Source organism: Armigeres subalbatus, chromosome 3 (assembly GCF_024139115.2).
Source record: "Armigeres subalbatus isolate Guangzhou_Male chromosome 3, GZ_Asu_2, whole genome shotgun sequence".
Lineage (NCBI taxonomy): Eukaryota > Metazoa > Arthropoda > Insecta > Diptera > Culicidae > Armigeres > Armigeres subalbatus.
The window spans coordinates 215,758,532-215,775,125 of record NC_085141.1 but is presented as its reverse complement, the minus strand read 5'-3'; the positions used below and the strand labels follow the sequence as shown (position 1 = coordinate 215,775,125).

Below are 16,594 nucleotides of genomic sequence, written 5' to 3'. Positions count from 1 at the left end.
CTGGATGAGTGTTGTTTCCCTGAGAGATGGAAAAGGCAGAAGTTGGTACTGCTGCCGAAGGCCGGGAAGCCTCCGGGTGACCCATCGGCGTACAGACCAATTTGCCTGATCGACACGACGGGTAAACTGCTCGAGAGGATCATCCTCAACAGGCTCACCCCATACGCAGAGGGTACGGATGGCCTGTCGTGTAACCAGTTTGGTTTTCGGAAGGGTAAGTCCACGGTGGACGCTATCAATTCAGTCCTCAAGACTGCAGAGGTAGCGATCCAACGGAAAAGGCGAGGAATTCGATACTGTGCGTTGGTGACACTGGACGTGAAGAAAGCATTCAACAGCGCAAGCTGGGATGCCATCGCGCTCTCGTTACACCGGCTTAGCCTGCCGGTGGGACTGTACCGGATCTTGGAAAGCTACTTCCAGAACCGTGTGCTGCTATACGAGACCGATGCCGGTCAGAAAAGTGTTCCTATTACCGCAGGAGTCCCGCAAGGGTCAATCCTGGGCCCGGTACTATGGAACCTGATGTATGACGGGGTTCTGAAGCTAAAGTTCCCTCCTGGTGTGAAGATCGTCGGCTTTGCTGACGATGTAACCCTAGAGGTCTACGGGGAGTCAATCCCCGAAGTAGAGCTAACCGCAGAACATGCGATCAGCACTGTGGCGGACTGGATGAGTGCGAGAGGCCTTGAGCTCGCTCAACATAAGACGGAGGTGGTTATCGTTAGCAACCGTAAGTCGGCACAACATGCAGTTGTACACGTGGGAGACGTCGCGATCACTTCAAAGCGGAGTCTGAAGATTCTTGGGGTCATCATAGACGACAAGCTCACCTTCGGTAGCCATGTCGAATATGCGTGCAAGAAGGCTTCGACTGCTGTGGCGGCATTGTCGAGGATGATGTCCAACAGCTCCAAGGTGTGCGCCAGTAGACGTAGGCTACTGGCAGGCGTTGCCGCATCTATTCTTAGGTACGGCGGCCCGTCCTGGGCAAAAGCACTGGGGGTAACCAGTTACCTGCAGAAACTGGAGAGTACCTACCGCTTGATGTGTCTCAGGGTGATATTGGCCTACAGCACGGTATCGCGCGACGCATCCTGCGTGATAGCGAGTATGATGCCAGTCGGGCTGGTCATCCGGGAAGACGAGGAGTGTTTTGACCTACGTGGCACCAGAGGAGCCCGCGAGCGTACCAGGGTGACTTCGGTTGCCAGATGGCAGCGCGAGTGGGATAACTCCTCGAAAGGTAGGTGGACCCACCGGCTGATTCCTAACATATCAAGCTGGGTGGGGAGACCCCATGGGGAGGTCCACTTCCATCTGACACAATTCCTGTCAGGCCATGGCTGTTTCCGACAGTACCACCACAGGTTTGGCCACGCGGAGGTCTCCGTCTGCCCTGACTGCCCAGGTGTTGACGAAACTGCAGAGCACATACTGTTCGTATGTCCTCGTTTCGACGTCGAAAGAAGAGCAATGCTAGACGTTTGCGGCCGGGACACAACTCCGGATAATCTTATTCAGAGGATGTGTCAAGCGGTGGAGAAGTGGAACGCAGTCTCGACTGCAACCACTCAGATTGCCTGCAGCTTGCAGAGAATCTGGCGCGCCGAGCAACAATCGACAAGCATGACTAACTTGTGATTGGTTAGTTAGAGCGAAAGTGCCGAACGCGGAGAAGTGTGTGAATGGTCTGCCCATGCAGAGGTAATGGCGCAGCGGGTGGCAACCGAGATCGTCACCTCGAAGCATGGCAGAAGGGTAAATGAATAGGTGTATGTATGGACTGCACACGCCGCGCTGGGAGTAGCGCAGGAATGTTGGTTCCTACGACTACTGATACCCCGCGGCGTGGCAGAGGAGTGTGGGTGAGCATCCAAGTCAGTCTCACATGGTACGAAAGGAATGAGTTGAGTCGAGTTGAGCTAGTCTCATATGGCATGAACGAGGTGAATCAGACTCACATGGTATGTCAGAAGTGGGAACCTAAGCGAAACGTTCCACAAGGGATGTCAGAGGGATTGTTAGGTCGAATGACTCGAGTAGTATGTGTCAGCGCGAACTGAATGAAAGAGGTGAGCAGTCTCACATGGTACGATAAAGGTCAGCATACAAGTTAGTCCCACACGGCATGAGAAGGGTGGGCACAAAAGTTAGACCCGCACGGCATGAGAAGGGTGGGCACACAAGTCAGACCCATAGGAGCGTTAGAGTGTGTGCAAGCATGGAGTGTATGAGCATGAATCAAGGGTTTGGGTGGGCATACAAGTTAGACCCACATGGCATGAGAAGGGTGGGCACACAAGTTAGACCCACACGGCATGACAGAGGTGCAACAGAGTATGTAGGGTGTGTTTGAGGGTGCGATAGAGCGAGCACCCAAGTCAGTCTCGCATGGGACGGGTGCCTGTGTGAGCGAGAATGAGCGAGTACGTTTAGTACTGCCATCCCCCAGAAGTAGTACTGGGAGGTAGTTCCTGGGGGAAACGATGGTGGAGCCCAAGGGAGTTTAGTCGGTATTACCGGTATGGTCGAGTCCGACACTCCAGTACACTTCCGTGTGGTAGTTTGGCAACTACAATGCACGTGTACTGGGTTAGTGTGTAAATGCATTCTCCCTTGTAAAAAAAAAAGACTGACGTAGACTTTTTCGAAACCCCTCCCTCCCCCTCAAGAGTCTACGTGGTTTATGGACAGCCCCTAAGAGCTGCCGGCTAAAAGGCGTTTTGCCTCACGAGTTTTCCGGCAACGAAATATCACCACTTTTTTGAAATGTGGATATTATCAATATGATTCAGATTTTTTTCTAATTTTAATATGGCATCAGATAGCTATATTGTTTAACTGTTGCGTGAGGTAGAAACACCCATGAAAATCGTTATAGCTAAGGCATAAAAGCAGTCTATGCTTAGCTAGGGCATATTGTCCCTCCTTCCCCTACGTGATCACCAGGTGTTTCAGCGGTGTTTAAAAAAATCCGGAAACATGTGAAAACCGAAAAAAAAATCATTGGAGTTGTTTTTACGCGGATTATGGGATATAGGGAGCGGGACCATTTGAGCAGCACCCCCTATTCCCGTCCGCAACGTTAATAACTCGACCGCGTTCCAATCAAATGGCTTGATTTTTTGTACATCACTAGATATCCGACAGAAACTAACCTAAAAACTAAACCAAAAAACAAGTAATTCGGTCGTAATGCGCTCGAGTAAAAAACGTTGCTGACGGGAATAGGGGGTGCTGCCCAAATGGTTCTCTACCCTACGTTGTCTATAGCGTGGGTTCGAATTCCACCATTTGAAAAAAGTTTTCTCAGATAGTGACATGTCTCACTTCACACAAGATAAGAAAGAAGTGAGAAGTCGGAAATGACAAAAGAGGAGTGAGAAGTATAAAGTGAGACGCGAGAATAATGATGTGTGAAGTGAGAATCGTGAAGTGAGAAGTAAGAAATGAGAAATGTGAGTAGTGAAAAATTAGAAGTGTGAAGTGGAAAAATATAAATAATGAACAAATGAGAATTTACGACGTTTCGACACGGGATTAATGTCTTCTTCGTCCTAATCCCGTGTCGAAACGTCGGACGAATAAAAAAAAACTCGTTTTAATCGTATGAAACTGCGAAGCCGTTAATTAATGATCTATGGTTAAATCTCACAGTCGACTCCAAAAAATGGTTTATATTTAAAATTTGTTCAAATATTTGTTTTTTTTCTTCATAATGAATAATAAACAAGCACTTGATTTTTCCAGCAGTTTGTTTATACTTAATCCATGCTTGTTGCAGATTCAATATAATCAAGTAATTTTAGTCGAATTAGGGTAAAATGTCCAATAGTGGACCCTCTAGTAGCGACATTTTGCTCTTCCTGGCATAAGGAATGGAAATTTACAAAATAATAATTTTGCGTGATATCTAATATCAAGCTCTGCATCTCCTCTTCACGATATATGCATAAAACACTCAAATACTCGACGTTATTTGTTAATATTAACATTTTAAAGTCTGACTGAATTCGCCTTGAGGGTCCATAATAGGAAATTGCTTCCCTATAGTCGACACTTGATTTGATTTTCATATTCCGTTTCGGGGCGTTCTTCTTCCCTATTTTTAACCCCCACAATATTCCTATAGTGGACACTCTCATGTTTTTATAGAATTGTGAAAAATCATCTAATTTTACTTTCCATAGCATTTCCAATGCATGTAATCAAATCATAGGACTGCAAGGTAGGTTCCCCCGATGGAATTTCATAGCAAAATGTTTACATTGTGCTGTAATAATGCAAAAATGGCTGGAGGGTCAACTATTGGTTGGGGGTCCACTATTGGGCACTTTACCCTATCGTTAGGAATGTTTCAATTTTCGCCAAAACAAAATTGCTGCTATGAACCAAAATCGCAAGCCGATATTCGGCAACGGGTGCCCCAAATATAAACCAATAAAGTTTTGGTAAATCGTGTCACTGTACTAATGGAAATTGTAAAATAAGTATGTTAGTTCATTATGGAAACTGGGCTGCAAAACGGTACGTTGACATCCGGGAAGGAGCGCCTAACATAACTCTGGTCCTCACAAGTATCAACACTCACGCTCCCACGGGTCTGCCGATGACAATCGACCGCCAGTTAAGGGTTGCGTACTTGGCTTGTAGTGTAACCTGGGCACTGTTGTTCTTCTGACATCAGCTAGAGCGAGGGGGTGCGTCCTGTTGGGAATGCCTAGGATGTGGTGGGGTTCGACAGTGGACTGTGTTGCACTTCTATAAAAAGCTGCATGAGTCCCCAAGCAGGCCCTATCAAAGCGACCGTGTGCTGCTCAAAGCGCACTAGCCTATTCCTGGTGTTGGGTATGACTTTAAACAAATTTGACCCGACTGATCGAGCGTCTGTTAACCAAGGAGGTGCGGCTCCAACAGCGTCTGTTCTGGCATCCAGCGACTGAGTATGAAATGCTGTTTTCCGGAAGCTATACCTAAGATGGCAGCCCCATCCCTGTGGATAGGGAACTTTGGGCCAATAACCTATTGTTCCCGAAACATCAATTTGTTCGAGAATCCGATAATGAAAGAATAAGGACTGATTTTACGGCGACGACTCTTAGCGCGAAACAACGGACACGAATAGGAACATGGAACGTTTTAACCCTAGCCCAGCAGGGAAAATTGGCACAACTTGCCAATTTGGCACGCCACATGAAGCTTGAGATCCTGGGACTGAATGAAGTACGTTAGTCAAATTTTGGAAAACACAGAAGTCCGTTGGGACAAGTTCTGCTATACTCTGGTTTACGAGGTGAACACGCTCCCCGGCATCGCGGAGTTGGCTTCCTACTAAGCGCTCAGGCACACTTTGCGCTTATGAAGTGGGAACCTATAAGTGAAAGGATAATCGTTGCTAGATTTAGAACACGGGTCCGAAACCTTACTATAATCCAATGTTATGCGCCAACCGATGCTGCCGATCTGCAAGACTTTGAGAACTTCTACAGTCAACTCAATGCCGTCGTAGATAGAATTCCGAAGGATGAATGTATGATCTGTTTGGGCGACTTCAATGCGAAGATCGGATCCGACTACTCGAACCATGAGCGCCTTATGGGACGCCATGGTCTCGGAGAAGGGACGATCGCATATCAGCCGAGATGCACAAAGCTGACCCCATGACATCCGCTCAACTACTGCATCGTTTATTTCGTAATATCTGGAACACCACAACTTTCCCGGTCGACTGGATGCAAGGTATCTTAGTGAATGTGCCCAAAAAGGGTGATCTGACTGTATGCGATAACTGGCGAGGCATTATGTTGCTGTGTACCGTTCTCAAAGTTTTATGCAAAGTTATCCTAGCCTGGATTCAGGAGAAGATCAATGCGACTCTCCGACGGCAGCAGGCCGGATTCCGTGCCGGAAGATCCTGTGTGGACCAGATTGTCACGCCCCGTATCATTTTGGAGCAGGTCAACGAATTCCAAGAGTCCCTTTACTTGGTATTCATTGTTCCTCATCGACGAAATTCTGGTAGGTGCGATTGACCGTGAACCAAACCGCGGGCATTTATGGCAGCCTATAACCATCTAAACGACTTCGAATTGGCTGATGACGTTGCACTCCTCGCTCAACGGCGCTCTGATATGCAGAGTAAGCTCAAGAGTAAGCTTCCAATATCTTGGTAGCCAAATGGCGTCAGACGGCGGTACCAAGATCGACATAGGCGCACGGATCAAGAAAGCAAGAGCTGCCTTTGCGAGTTTAAGATATATCTGGAAAAACAGGCAGATAACTGAACGCACCAAAATACGAATTTTCAACTCTAACGTGAAATCTGTGCTGTCACGCTAGCGAAACATGGTGTGTATCAGTGGAGAACACTCAACGACGGCAGGTGCTCATCAACAGATGCCTGCGGTATATAATTCGGGCCTGGTGACCCTCAAACAACGAGCTCCATCGTCGTTGCCACCAGAGGCCGATAGCAACAGAAATTCGGGATCGGAAGTTACGTAGGGGCGGAAACGAAATCTGTAAACAAGCAATAGACTGGATCCCAGCGGGTCAGAGACAGACCTAGAGGTTCATGGCGGCGAAGCCTCAATAAAGAAATAAAAAAAGTCTACCGAAATCTTACCTGGCAACAGCTTAAAGCGTTAGCTGGGCAACGCTCAGGATGGAGATCCTTCAAGTCGGCCCTTTGCACCACCGGAGGAGTACAGGATCCATAAGTAAGTAAGTAAATTCTAGAAACTCCTTTATTGAAAAGAAGAAAACCCAGAATAACCCACCTAGGGTGATGGTGCTTTTCTCGAGTATTATAAAACAAGAAAACACATAAGAGAGGTCAAAATTGCGCTTTAGGGAGATAGATTCAGCTCCAGAAGAAACTGCGGCCAAAAAAAATACACACTCGCACTCAGAAGAATTCGAAGGGTATGTAAAAATTTCAGGGGGAATTTCTGGAAGAATCCACAAAGAGATTTCTGGAGGAGTTGCCTCAGAGAGAAATGACAAATTCCTGGAAGAACTTTCTAAGGAATTCTAGAAGGAAACTCTAGAAGAAATCTTGTAGGAATGTTTGAAAAGTTGCTGGAGAAACTTCCAGGGAATTTCTTGAAGGAATTTTCGGAGGAACTCCTGGAGAAACTCTCGGAAAAATCCTGGAGCACTTCGTGGAGGAACCAATACAAGGAATAACGAGATGCTCTCCAAGTTCCGGTGCGCCTGGATCATCTAGTGGTGCTCAGGGCAAATAATTATCAAGTGGCCTGGAATTCATTGATTGACCAAAACCCTGTCCGACTGAAGCAGTCTTACGTAGAATCGCTATTCGAGTTCGCTTTGTTAAAATAAAGATCTGCGCAGGAACTTCACTAACTCTTGAAAAAATTTGAAGTAAACGTCCGTGTGTTCAAACAGTTGGGAGAAAGGATAGGGTACTGGGACATACTTTTGATTCGAATGCTTAGCAATAGGCTTGATTCGATCCTTAGGCGTGACTGGGAAGAGTTCTCTTCAACTAGAGGCAAGGCAGGTACGTAGGCTTCAACGACCTAACGACCTTCATCCAGCGGCGGTGTTGCAGACAATCCACAAGTTCGTCTCAAGGTTTCACGAAAAAGTCTGCTTCTCGTCCAATTGCCAGCCATGGGGCCAGCCATCCATCTATGGAAAGTGTCCTGTTTGCTATGACCATCACTCCTTGTATATGTGCGCAGTTTTCACCAAGATGACCATCGAATACAAAGAGAAGGATATCCGATGACATCAACGGTGCCGTAACTGTCTCCGAAAAGGTCACCAAGCTCGTGAGTGCCTTTTCGTCTAATACTTGTCGCAAATATAAAAATTCAATCCATCATACTCAACTTTGCACTGATGGAAACTGTGAACTCCAGAACTGTGGAATCTGTTGCACAGAACGCTGCCTCTATTTCTGTTGCAAATGAACTACCGAGAAATTCCAACTCTGCCGTATCTGAGTCCATTAACTGCGCTTCTTCTGGGCAGAAAAGCGTTATACTGGTCACCGCCGTGGTCATTATTGTCGATGACAATGAAAGCGAGCACATTCAGCTCGCGGACCCGTCATTTCTACGATACTAGGTATATCTGTTCAGCTTGTACTCGGAGCCGAAATATGTTTTGATCTTTTCAAAGTGTCTGGACGGATTCAACTTGGCGAGTCCCTGCCGAATCTTCTTGGTTGGGTTGTATCTGGGGGAACTACCAACTTTCGATCGACACCGTCCGTTACCACAAACCTTGCTAAAGTCGCAGATCTCTGTCGTCTAATGGAAAAAATCTGGATCATCGAAAAAGCAACTTGTGAATCTCATTTCCGTCGAATTTAAAAGCCGCTTTAATAAAGAAGACATTTTCCGTCGTACAGTTTCTCGTTCATCAGACGGTCGCAATATCGTTCGATTGCCGCTGAAACACTTCGACACCTTGGAAACAATCGTCGATCTGCTATCCGCCGACTTCATCTCATCGAAGGCCGACTTTCTCGGAATCCGGAGCTAGGTAAACACTATCGAGAGCTCATGCGAGAATACGAAGAATTAGGTCACATGTAACAAATTAAAGAATATGAAAATCCACAATACCAAGGTGTGTGTAGCTTTCGACGCATACTGTCGAATTGCAGAAGGATTATCCCTAAACGATGCTCTCATGATTGGGCCTATAATCCAAGAAGATCTTCGATCTATTATTATGCGCTCCAGAACCGATGCTGTGCAGATACGGATTAACGAAGAAGATACACCACTCCAAAGAATTGTATGGCGTGCTTTCCAAGACACATCCTCCTTCTTCTTCTTCTTCTTTTTCTTCAATGGCTCTACATTCCAATTGGAACTTGGCCTCTGTTGTGGGAGGGTTGTTCGTGGGTTGAGTTTCCCTTCTGGCCTGCCTACGTTGTGTACTTCTCAAATAATCGAGGTGATGTTCTTTCCCGTCTCCAGATCAATGTTTGTCCACCTTTAAAGCGATGTCCGTCCACAGTCCCTTTCTTCCAATTAAGCACAACACACTGATCAACAATTGAACTCCACTTTTATTAAGCCCAGATTAATTTTACGTAAAGCAAAACAATTTTTATTATTCAATAAGAGACCTCACGCGCGTACACTGTACCGTCTTTATTGGCTATCGGTTGACTACTGGTTGTGCGGTTCGTACTGACCGATGTACGTATGATATGTGGTCAGTGTTCATTTGATACATTGTGTTTGTGAGTGTCTTTTTGGTGGAATGTATAATAGTTAATTATTAGGGTGACCGTTTTAAAAATATAAGTTTAGCAACATACGATTAATTATTTTAAGCTTATTTCTTAGATCACAAACATTACCGGCCCCCTTGAAACTAGTTTCAATAAAAATTCTACAAAATACAAACATCTAACAATTATACACTAAAACGTTTCTTCTTCGTTGGGTAAAGGACAAATTCTGTTGACTTGACGCTTATATGTACCCTTAGATGTGTAAACCGTAACCACTCGCACCACTCCATCGGCTCCAGGGTGTACCTCGACTATTCTCGCTAAGGGCCATTGAAGAGGAGGTATGTTGTCCTCTCGAAGTATTACGACGCTACCGATGCGGATGGGGCTGACTTGAACATTCTTGCTCGCTGTCTGAAGTCCAGTAAGATATTCTTGACTCCAACGCTGCCAGTACCGTTGGAACATCTGCTGTCGTTGCTGATAGTGGGTCAGGCGGTTCGAGGGTATGGCCGTAAGGTCAGGATCGGGGAGAGCATTCATGGGAGAGCCGATCAAAAAATGGGCTGGTGTGAGAGCACTGATATCGGCAGGGTCATCTGTTAATGGGGCTAGAGGTCGTGAATTTAGGGCAGCTGTAATTTGTACGAGCAGGGTTGAGAAACTTTCATGTGTAAGTTGGATGGCACCGACTTCCTTTTTCAGGGCTGTCTTAGCGGAGCGGACTGCGGCTTCCCAAAGTCCTCCAAAGTTGGGTGCACGGGGTGGGATAAAATGCCATGAAATTCCTTGCTCTGAAAGTTCCGATTCCACAGCCTGTTGACCCGTTTTGCTAGTCAAGCAGTTGTATAATTCATACAATTCATGTTTCGCACCTTGAAAGTTGGTGGCATTATCGGAGTGTATCTCGTTAGGGATTCCATGATGCCCAATGAACCTTCGGAGTGCAGCAATAAAACCAGCCGTAGAAAGGTCCATAACGAGCTCCAGGTGAATTGCCTTCGTGGAGAAACATACGAACACCGCGATGTAAGCCTTTGGTGGGGCTGCTCGTCGATGAGGAGGTTTCAAATAAAAGGGGCCACAGTAGTCCACGCCGGTAATAAGAAATGGTCTAGCCGGGCGTACTCTCGTGGAGGGCAACTGACCCATTGGCTGCTGAATTGGCTTCGGGTTGAATCGGAAACAGCGATGGCATTTTCGAAGAACGGAAGTGACTGCTCTTTTACCGTGAATCGGCCAAAACTCTTGTCTCACTGATGCAAGAGTGGCTTGTTGTCCACCATGATGCACCTGCTGATGATGATAATCAATGATCATTTTAGTGAGGACATGAGACTGGGGAAGAACAGCCGGATGTCTGGTAATGTAATCTTCTAGAGAGTAACGTAGACGACCACCTACTCTGATTATTTCATCCTTGTCGATGAATGGACACAAAAGTTTCAACGGTGATTTCGAAGGTACTCGATGCATCTTTTTCAATGACCTAATATCCTCTGAGAAGCATTCCTCTTGAACTATGCAGATCAGTTTCATCTTGGCGGCGTTAATATCGCTGGCGGTCAGGAATACGGATGTGTTCCGTTCATTTGGTCGTCTACAGTTGACCAAAAAACGCAAGCAGTGTGCTACCAATCTGATGAGAGGTAGAAAAGACGATCGAAGAGAGAATATGTCGTTCGGTTTCACAGTTGCGGCACTAGCTCGAACTAAAACGCGGGGTTCAAGGTCCGTTGCTGTTGGGATGAGCTCGGTAGATTCACTTTCCATCCATTTTGACGGCGCTTCCTTCAACCATGAAGGTCCATATCTCCAAAGGTTACATTTCATTAAATCGTCGACAGACAACCCTCGGGAAACAAAATCAGCGGGATTTTCTTTGCCTGTCACATGCTGCCATGTATGCCCGTATGTTGTCGTCTGTATGGTGGAAACGCGATTTGCGATAAAAGTTTTCCATGTATTCGGAGGTGCCTTCAACCAATGTAACACGACGGTTGAATCCGACCAGAAATATGCTTGGAACGTATCCAACGAGAGGGCTTGTACCACAGTATGGTATAGGAGAGCAGCTTCTCTTGCTGCGCACAATTCCAGCCTCGGAATGGACAGTCTTTTCAGCGGCGCGACTCGAGATTTCGATGAAAGTAATTCTGTACGCACGTTTCCGTGTTCATCCACAGAGCGAACATATAAGCATGCTCCATAGGCAAGATCCGAAGCGTCCGCGAAGCAATGCAGCTGGACATCTACGTAGTCGTTAACAAAGGCGAATCTTGGAATGCTGAATTGCATCAACATAGGTAAACAGCTATAAAAATCTTCCCATTTCCGCTCTAATTGTATTGGAATCGGTGAATCCCATCCAGATTGCAGCAGAGCTAACTGCTGCATAATAATTTTTGCAGTTATCACTACAGGGGATATCAATCTGAGAGGGTAAAGAGTCTGGCTATAACAGATAAAACCTTCCTCCTGGTCCATTCACCATCATTATCCTCAATATTGAACAAAATCGAAGCTGGTCCGCCTTAGGTTCCCAAGTGATTCCCAGCGTCTTCACCTTTTCATCGGGACACAAATCAAAGGTTATTGTGAGGTTTGTTCCCAGTTGATCCTTCGGAACATCTGCCAAGACCTCTGGGCGATTTGAACACCACTTACGAACCGGAAAGCCTCCTTTACTCATCAACGACGATAAATCTTTACGTAGTTCAATTGCCTTGATAATGCTCGTTGCACCTCCTATATAATCGTCCACGTAAAAATCGTTCTTCAAAGCTAGGCATGCTTGGGAATCCGATGAACCTTCGTCTACCGCTAACTGCTGCAAAGCGCGCGTTGCCAAGAATGAAGACGGTTTCAATCCGTAAGTCACTGTAAGCAACTCGTACACACCAATTGGTTCATCGTTTGTGAATCGAAAGAAGATTCTGAGGCGGATAGTGTCGTCGACGTCATGAAGTACTTGCCTATACATTTTTTCTACGTCGCCCACAAGAGCTACTTCATATTTGCGGAAGCGAATAAGCATGTTGAGAAGATTGTCTTGAATTACTGGTCCTTTTAACAAGACATCGTTGAGAGAATAACCGCTGTCGGAGCACGCCGAAGCGTCGAAAACAACACGCACCTTCGTAGTTATACTGGACTCTTTTAGTACTGCATGATGTGGCAAGTAGAAAACCTTCCGTAATATCCTTTTATCCCTTCCATTAGCCTCCTCATGTACTTCCTCCTCGGATAACCTCCGCATATGACCCATGTCCAGGTATTCCTTCATGAAAGCGCTGTATTGCTCCTTCATTTCTGGGTTTCTTTCCAACCGATATTCTAGCTTCTGGTACCTGGTGAAAGCTACCGTTTTCGAGGCTCCCAGCATTTTATCGAAATTGGGATGCTTCGGTAGCTGAACTATGTACCGACCATTATCTGCTCTTGAATGAGTGCGCTTGAAATCCTCCTCGCAATCAAACTCCTCCTTTGACCAAGCCGGTTGATCACTACAGCTCTCTATTTTCCAGAAATTTTCAAGGAGTTCTTCCAGCTTGCCCGTAGCGGTCACTGTGCAACATCGTACAGGTTTTCTTTGCTGTAAACTAGCATCTCTTCCAGAAACTATCCATCCAAACACCGAGTCCACCAGAATGGGTAGTTGCGGGCCCAAATTAATCCGTTTCATTTCCCGTTCGTATAGAAAACTAAAGAAATGCTCGGCCCCAAGTAACAAATCAATGCAACCGCTCGTGTTGAACTGAGGATCCGCCAGCTGAATATGACTAGGAATTTTCCAATGAGAAACAGGAACAGTTACTGATGGTAGTTCAGAAGTTACCCGCGGCAATATAACGAAGTCCAACCCGACAGAAAAATCCGTGACTCTGGAAGTGATCGTTGTCTTGACTGCATGCTTCGCCATCGTTTCGGCTTGACCAACTCCTGTTATGGGAACGCATATTGTTCGCCGTTTCAGTTTAAGCATTTGGCACATTCGTTCACTCATCACATTCACTTGCGAACCGCTATCCAGTAGTGCACGAGCTAGCTGCTTGCCACCATTGTGGCCTCGTACCACTACGACCACTGTGGAGAGAAATACACTAGCACTAGAGATTCCCTGCTTCGCCCCAACGCTGTATGATCCAGCAGTCATCCCATCCTCAGCTTCATCTTGATCTTCTTCCGCTATTTCCGCTGCAACGTGTGCTTTGGCAACGTTATCCTTCCTCCCAGAACTGCCTGCTGAACTACTGCTCTCTGTTTGGTTGTTGTTGCTTCCCCCGCTGCTAGCTTGAAACCCAGGATGAATGAGAGAGTTGTGCCTTTTCCCGCATGATCTGCAGCTGAATTTGGAATTGCAGTCACGCACCCAGTGACCAGTTTTGAAGCAGTTGCTGCACAACCGCTTACTGTTGACAAAATCGAGTTTCTCCTTCAACCCGAAACTTTGGAACTTAGCACATCGAACCAGAAAATGTAGCTCGCCACAGCATTGACACGTTGGATCACTTCTTCCGCTCTCCATGGAAGCATGTACCGTCAATCGCTCACGCTTACTCTGTACCTTGGGTTGTACACTACTGACCTTGCTTGAGTTAGACTGTACAGCTTCCAAAACTCGTGTTCGCTTCTCCAGAAATTCCACTAACGCAACGAAAGATGGCTCCCGTAACGATGCCGCATGCAGTGTTGGTAAAATCACTCATAAATCTCAATCAACGAGCGCTCCCGTGCTAACGAAATCGTCTGCGGTTTTAAAGGAATGCATCACGCTTGAATTTTTCATGCTAAAACGCATCATTTCACTCATTTGCTAAAAAATCATTTTGGTTCAAAAACGCATTTGAAATCAATTTGGGGTCAATTTATTGCTTATATATAAAAGAGTGTCTAAAATTTTATGCGACAGATGTCAATTCACTGTTTTTAACGAAAGAGAACAAAATAAAACTTACGATGATTCAAATGGATGATTCAACTCATCCATGAGTTTTTAGGTGCTGAGTTGGGTGCGTTTCAACTCACGCTTGATTTGATTCATCCATGAGTTTTGAGATTTTGAGTTTTTACCAACACTGGCCGCATGATCCTCCCACAGCTTTGAACACATCCAGTGGACAATCATTGCTCCCCAGTGCTCCGTCTTTTCACCAAGCTGCTTCAAAATTTTCAGTCGCTGATCAAATTCATCGACCAACTCATGAATCCGCGAGGCCGACTCCCTATCAATCTTCGGAAATTCCATCAATGCCTGAAGATGTCGCTTTTTGAGTAAGTACTCGTTCGAGTATCGCTTGGTGATAGTCTCCCATGCTATGACGTAGTTATCGTTGGTAATGGTGAGTGACTCAATTAATTTCGCCGCTTCACCCTTCAATGCAGATTTCAAGTAATGAAATTTCTGAACATCACTGAGTTCATTGGAATCATGAATCAGCGACACAAACGTTGACTTGAAAGACAACCACCCCTTAAAGTCTCCATCAAACTCAGGCAATGAAATCTGCGGCAGTCGCACCCCAGTATGTAATCCCAAAGCACTATTGTTCCGTATCGAATTGTCCATGTTTGGTATCGGCGCAGGAGGAGCCAATTTTTCCAAATAAGAGGCCCGAAGTTCATAATACTGCGTCTCAAATTCAGCATACGCGTTGTTTGCCTCCTGCTCGTATTCCCCTTTTCCATCCAATTCATAAATTTCCTCCTGTAGCTCATGGAAATCATCCCAAGTAGCCTCCAATTTGTCCAAGCGTGATTGAACTTGCCCTTGATTAACCGCTGGGTCATATGTTGCCAAAAATTGTAAATGCCGGCGCAAAACAGCAAAAATACGCTCACGCTTCTTAATCTTTTCCTTAATCCCGCCAGCCATACCCACACTATCAGATCAGCAGATCAGGAAAACGTGTCGACGGATCGGAAACGATAGACAAAATACACAGGAAGTACCGCCGATATAACTGTAATGTTAATGGACAGTCACTCACCTGTGACCTGTCCAATTTAGGCCTTGTATAAATATTAAATCGCCAAAACTCCGTCTCCGTCTGCAGACTTATATGGGTAGATCCGTCACCGTTACCGTCGATCCGATAAAAAAAAGAATCTTACGCAGCACCACCAAACCTGACTTAATTAGATTGGACAGCTACTAACCTGTAGCCTGTCAACAACAGGCCTTGAATTGAATTTGCTTCCCACACCGCCCAAAATACAAGGATATTTAAAATTGCAGCTCTAAACGCACCCCGCTCTTCCGTTCGATTCAATTATTGCGCTTACCGCCGTGGGCTGCGCCAAACCTTCTGCTCTTCGCTCTGTAGCTACACTCCGTATGATGTCCGATTGATGCCTCCCGTTTGAAGCTATCGTTGTACACCTCCACTAATGTGATGCAGTATTAATCCGCCCGAACCGTAGTATACGATGACTCCGTCCAATAGACACATGAAAGAGTGGAACCAAGTAGCACCGTAATGATAAATTAGGACATTGGACAGGCACTCACCTGAGGCCTGTCATCAATAGGCCTTGTATAATATGCGTACTGCAGTAATCAGATGTAAACAATGTTGTTTCCTCTTCGACCCGACCAGTCACGTGTAGTCTACCGATTTGTACCGAGTCCAACCGTTGAAGAATATCGTAACTCAAATCCAAAACAACGCAATGTGTGTATGCAGCCAATGATAGCGATCGTATCTCCGAGACCGAATGTTTACATCACCATATCCGAACAGCAACAGCTAGCACATTACCCACAGGTCGTCACGTAGTCAGAGCACCGTGCAGGAACAAATTAGAGAGTACCTCACAGGAATGGAGAAAAGAATCCCAGTAGCACCATACGATAGATTTTAAAGAAAAGGAGCGCCACTCACCTGTGGCCTACTCAACTAGGCCTTGTGTTTTTATTATCCTACTGCTACGTCTCTCTGTAGATAAGCGCCATGTGACTTAAAATGTTGCAATCGCTCCCATACTCCGTGTGATGCAGATCTCGTCACAAGATGGCAACGAAATATTTCGTCCTTTTTGCCTCGAATTACTAAAGGTTTATTGTATGCCAAAGTCCATAGAACAGCACAATAAAGTTAATCCAATTATAATCCTTTAGATGAAGTTGTTTTTCGATTCAGCCTTCCTAACTCAACCGCCGTATCCTGGTCACGGCACCAATGTTGTGGGAGGGTTGTTCGTGGGTTGAGTTTCCCTTCTGGCCTGCCTACGTTGTGTACTTCTCAAAGAATCGAGGTGATGTTCTTTCCCGTCTCCAGATCAATGTTTGTCCACCTTTAAAGCGATGTCCGTCCACAGTCCCTTTCTTCCAATTAAGCACAACACACTGATCAACAATTGAACTCC

The 16,594-nt window shown here is 45.9% G+C and overlaps 1 protein-coding gene across 1 annotated transcript; it reads right to left on the bottom strand.

Annotated features, from left to right (window-relative positions):
- Positions 1–9,415: 9,415 nt before the first annotated feature.
- LOC134222287 (uncharacterized) lies at positions 9,416–15,101 on the bottom strand. The gene is made up of 3 exons (XM_062701431.1): positions 14,300–15,101; positions 11,894–13,873; positions 9,416–11,643 (listed from the first exon to the last, which is right to left on the bottom strand). The coding sequence occupies exons 1-3, from the start codon at positions 15,099–15,101 to the stop codon at positions 9,416–9,418; spliced, it is 5,010 nt and encodes a 1,669-aa protein (XP_062557415.1).
- Between the last annotated feature and the right edge of the window lie 1,493 nt (positions 15,102–16,594).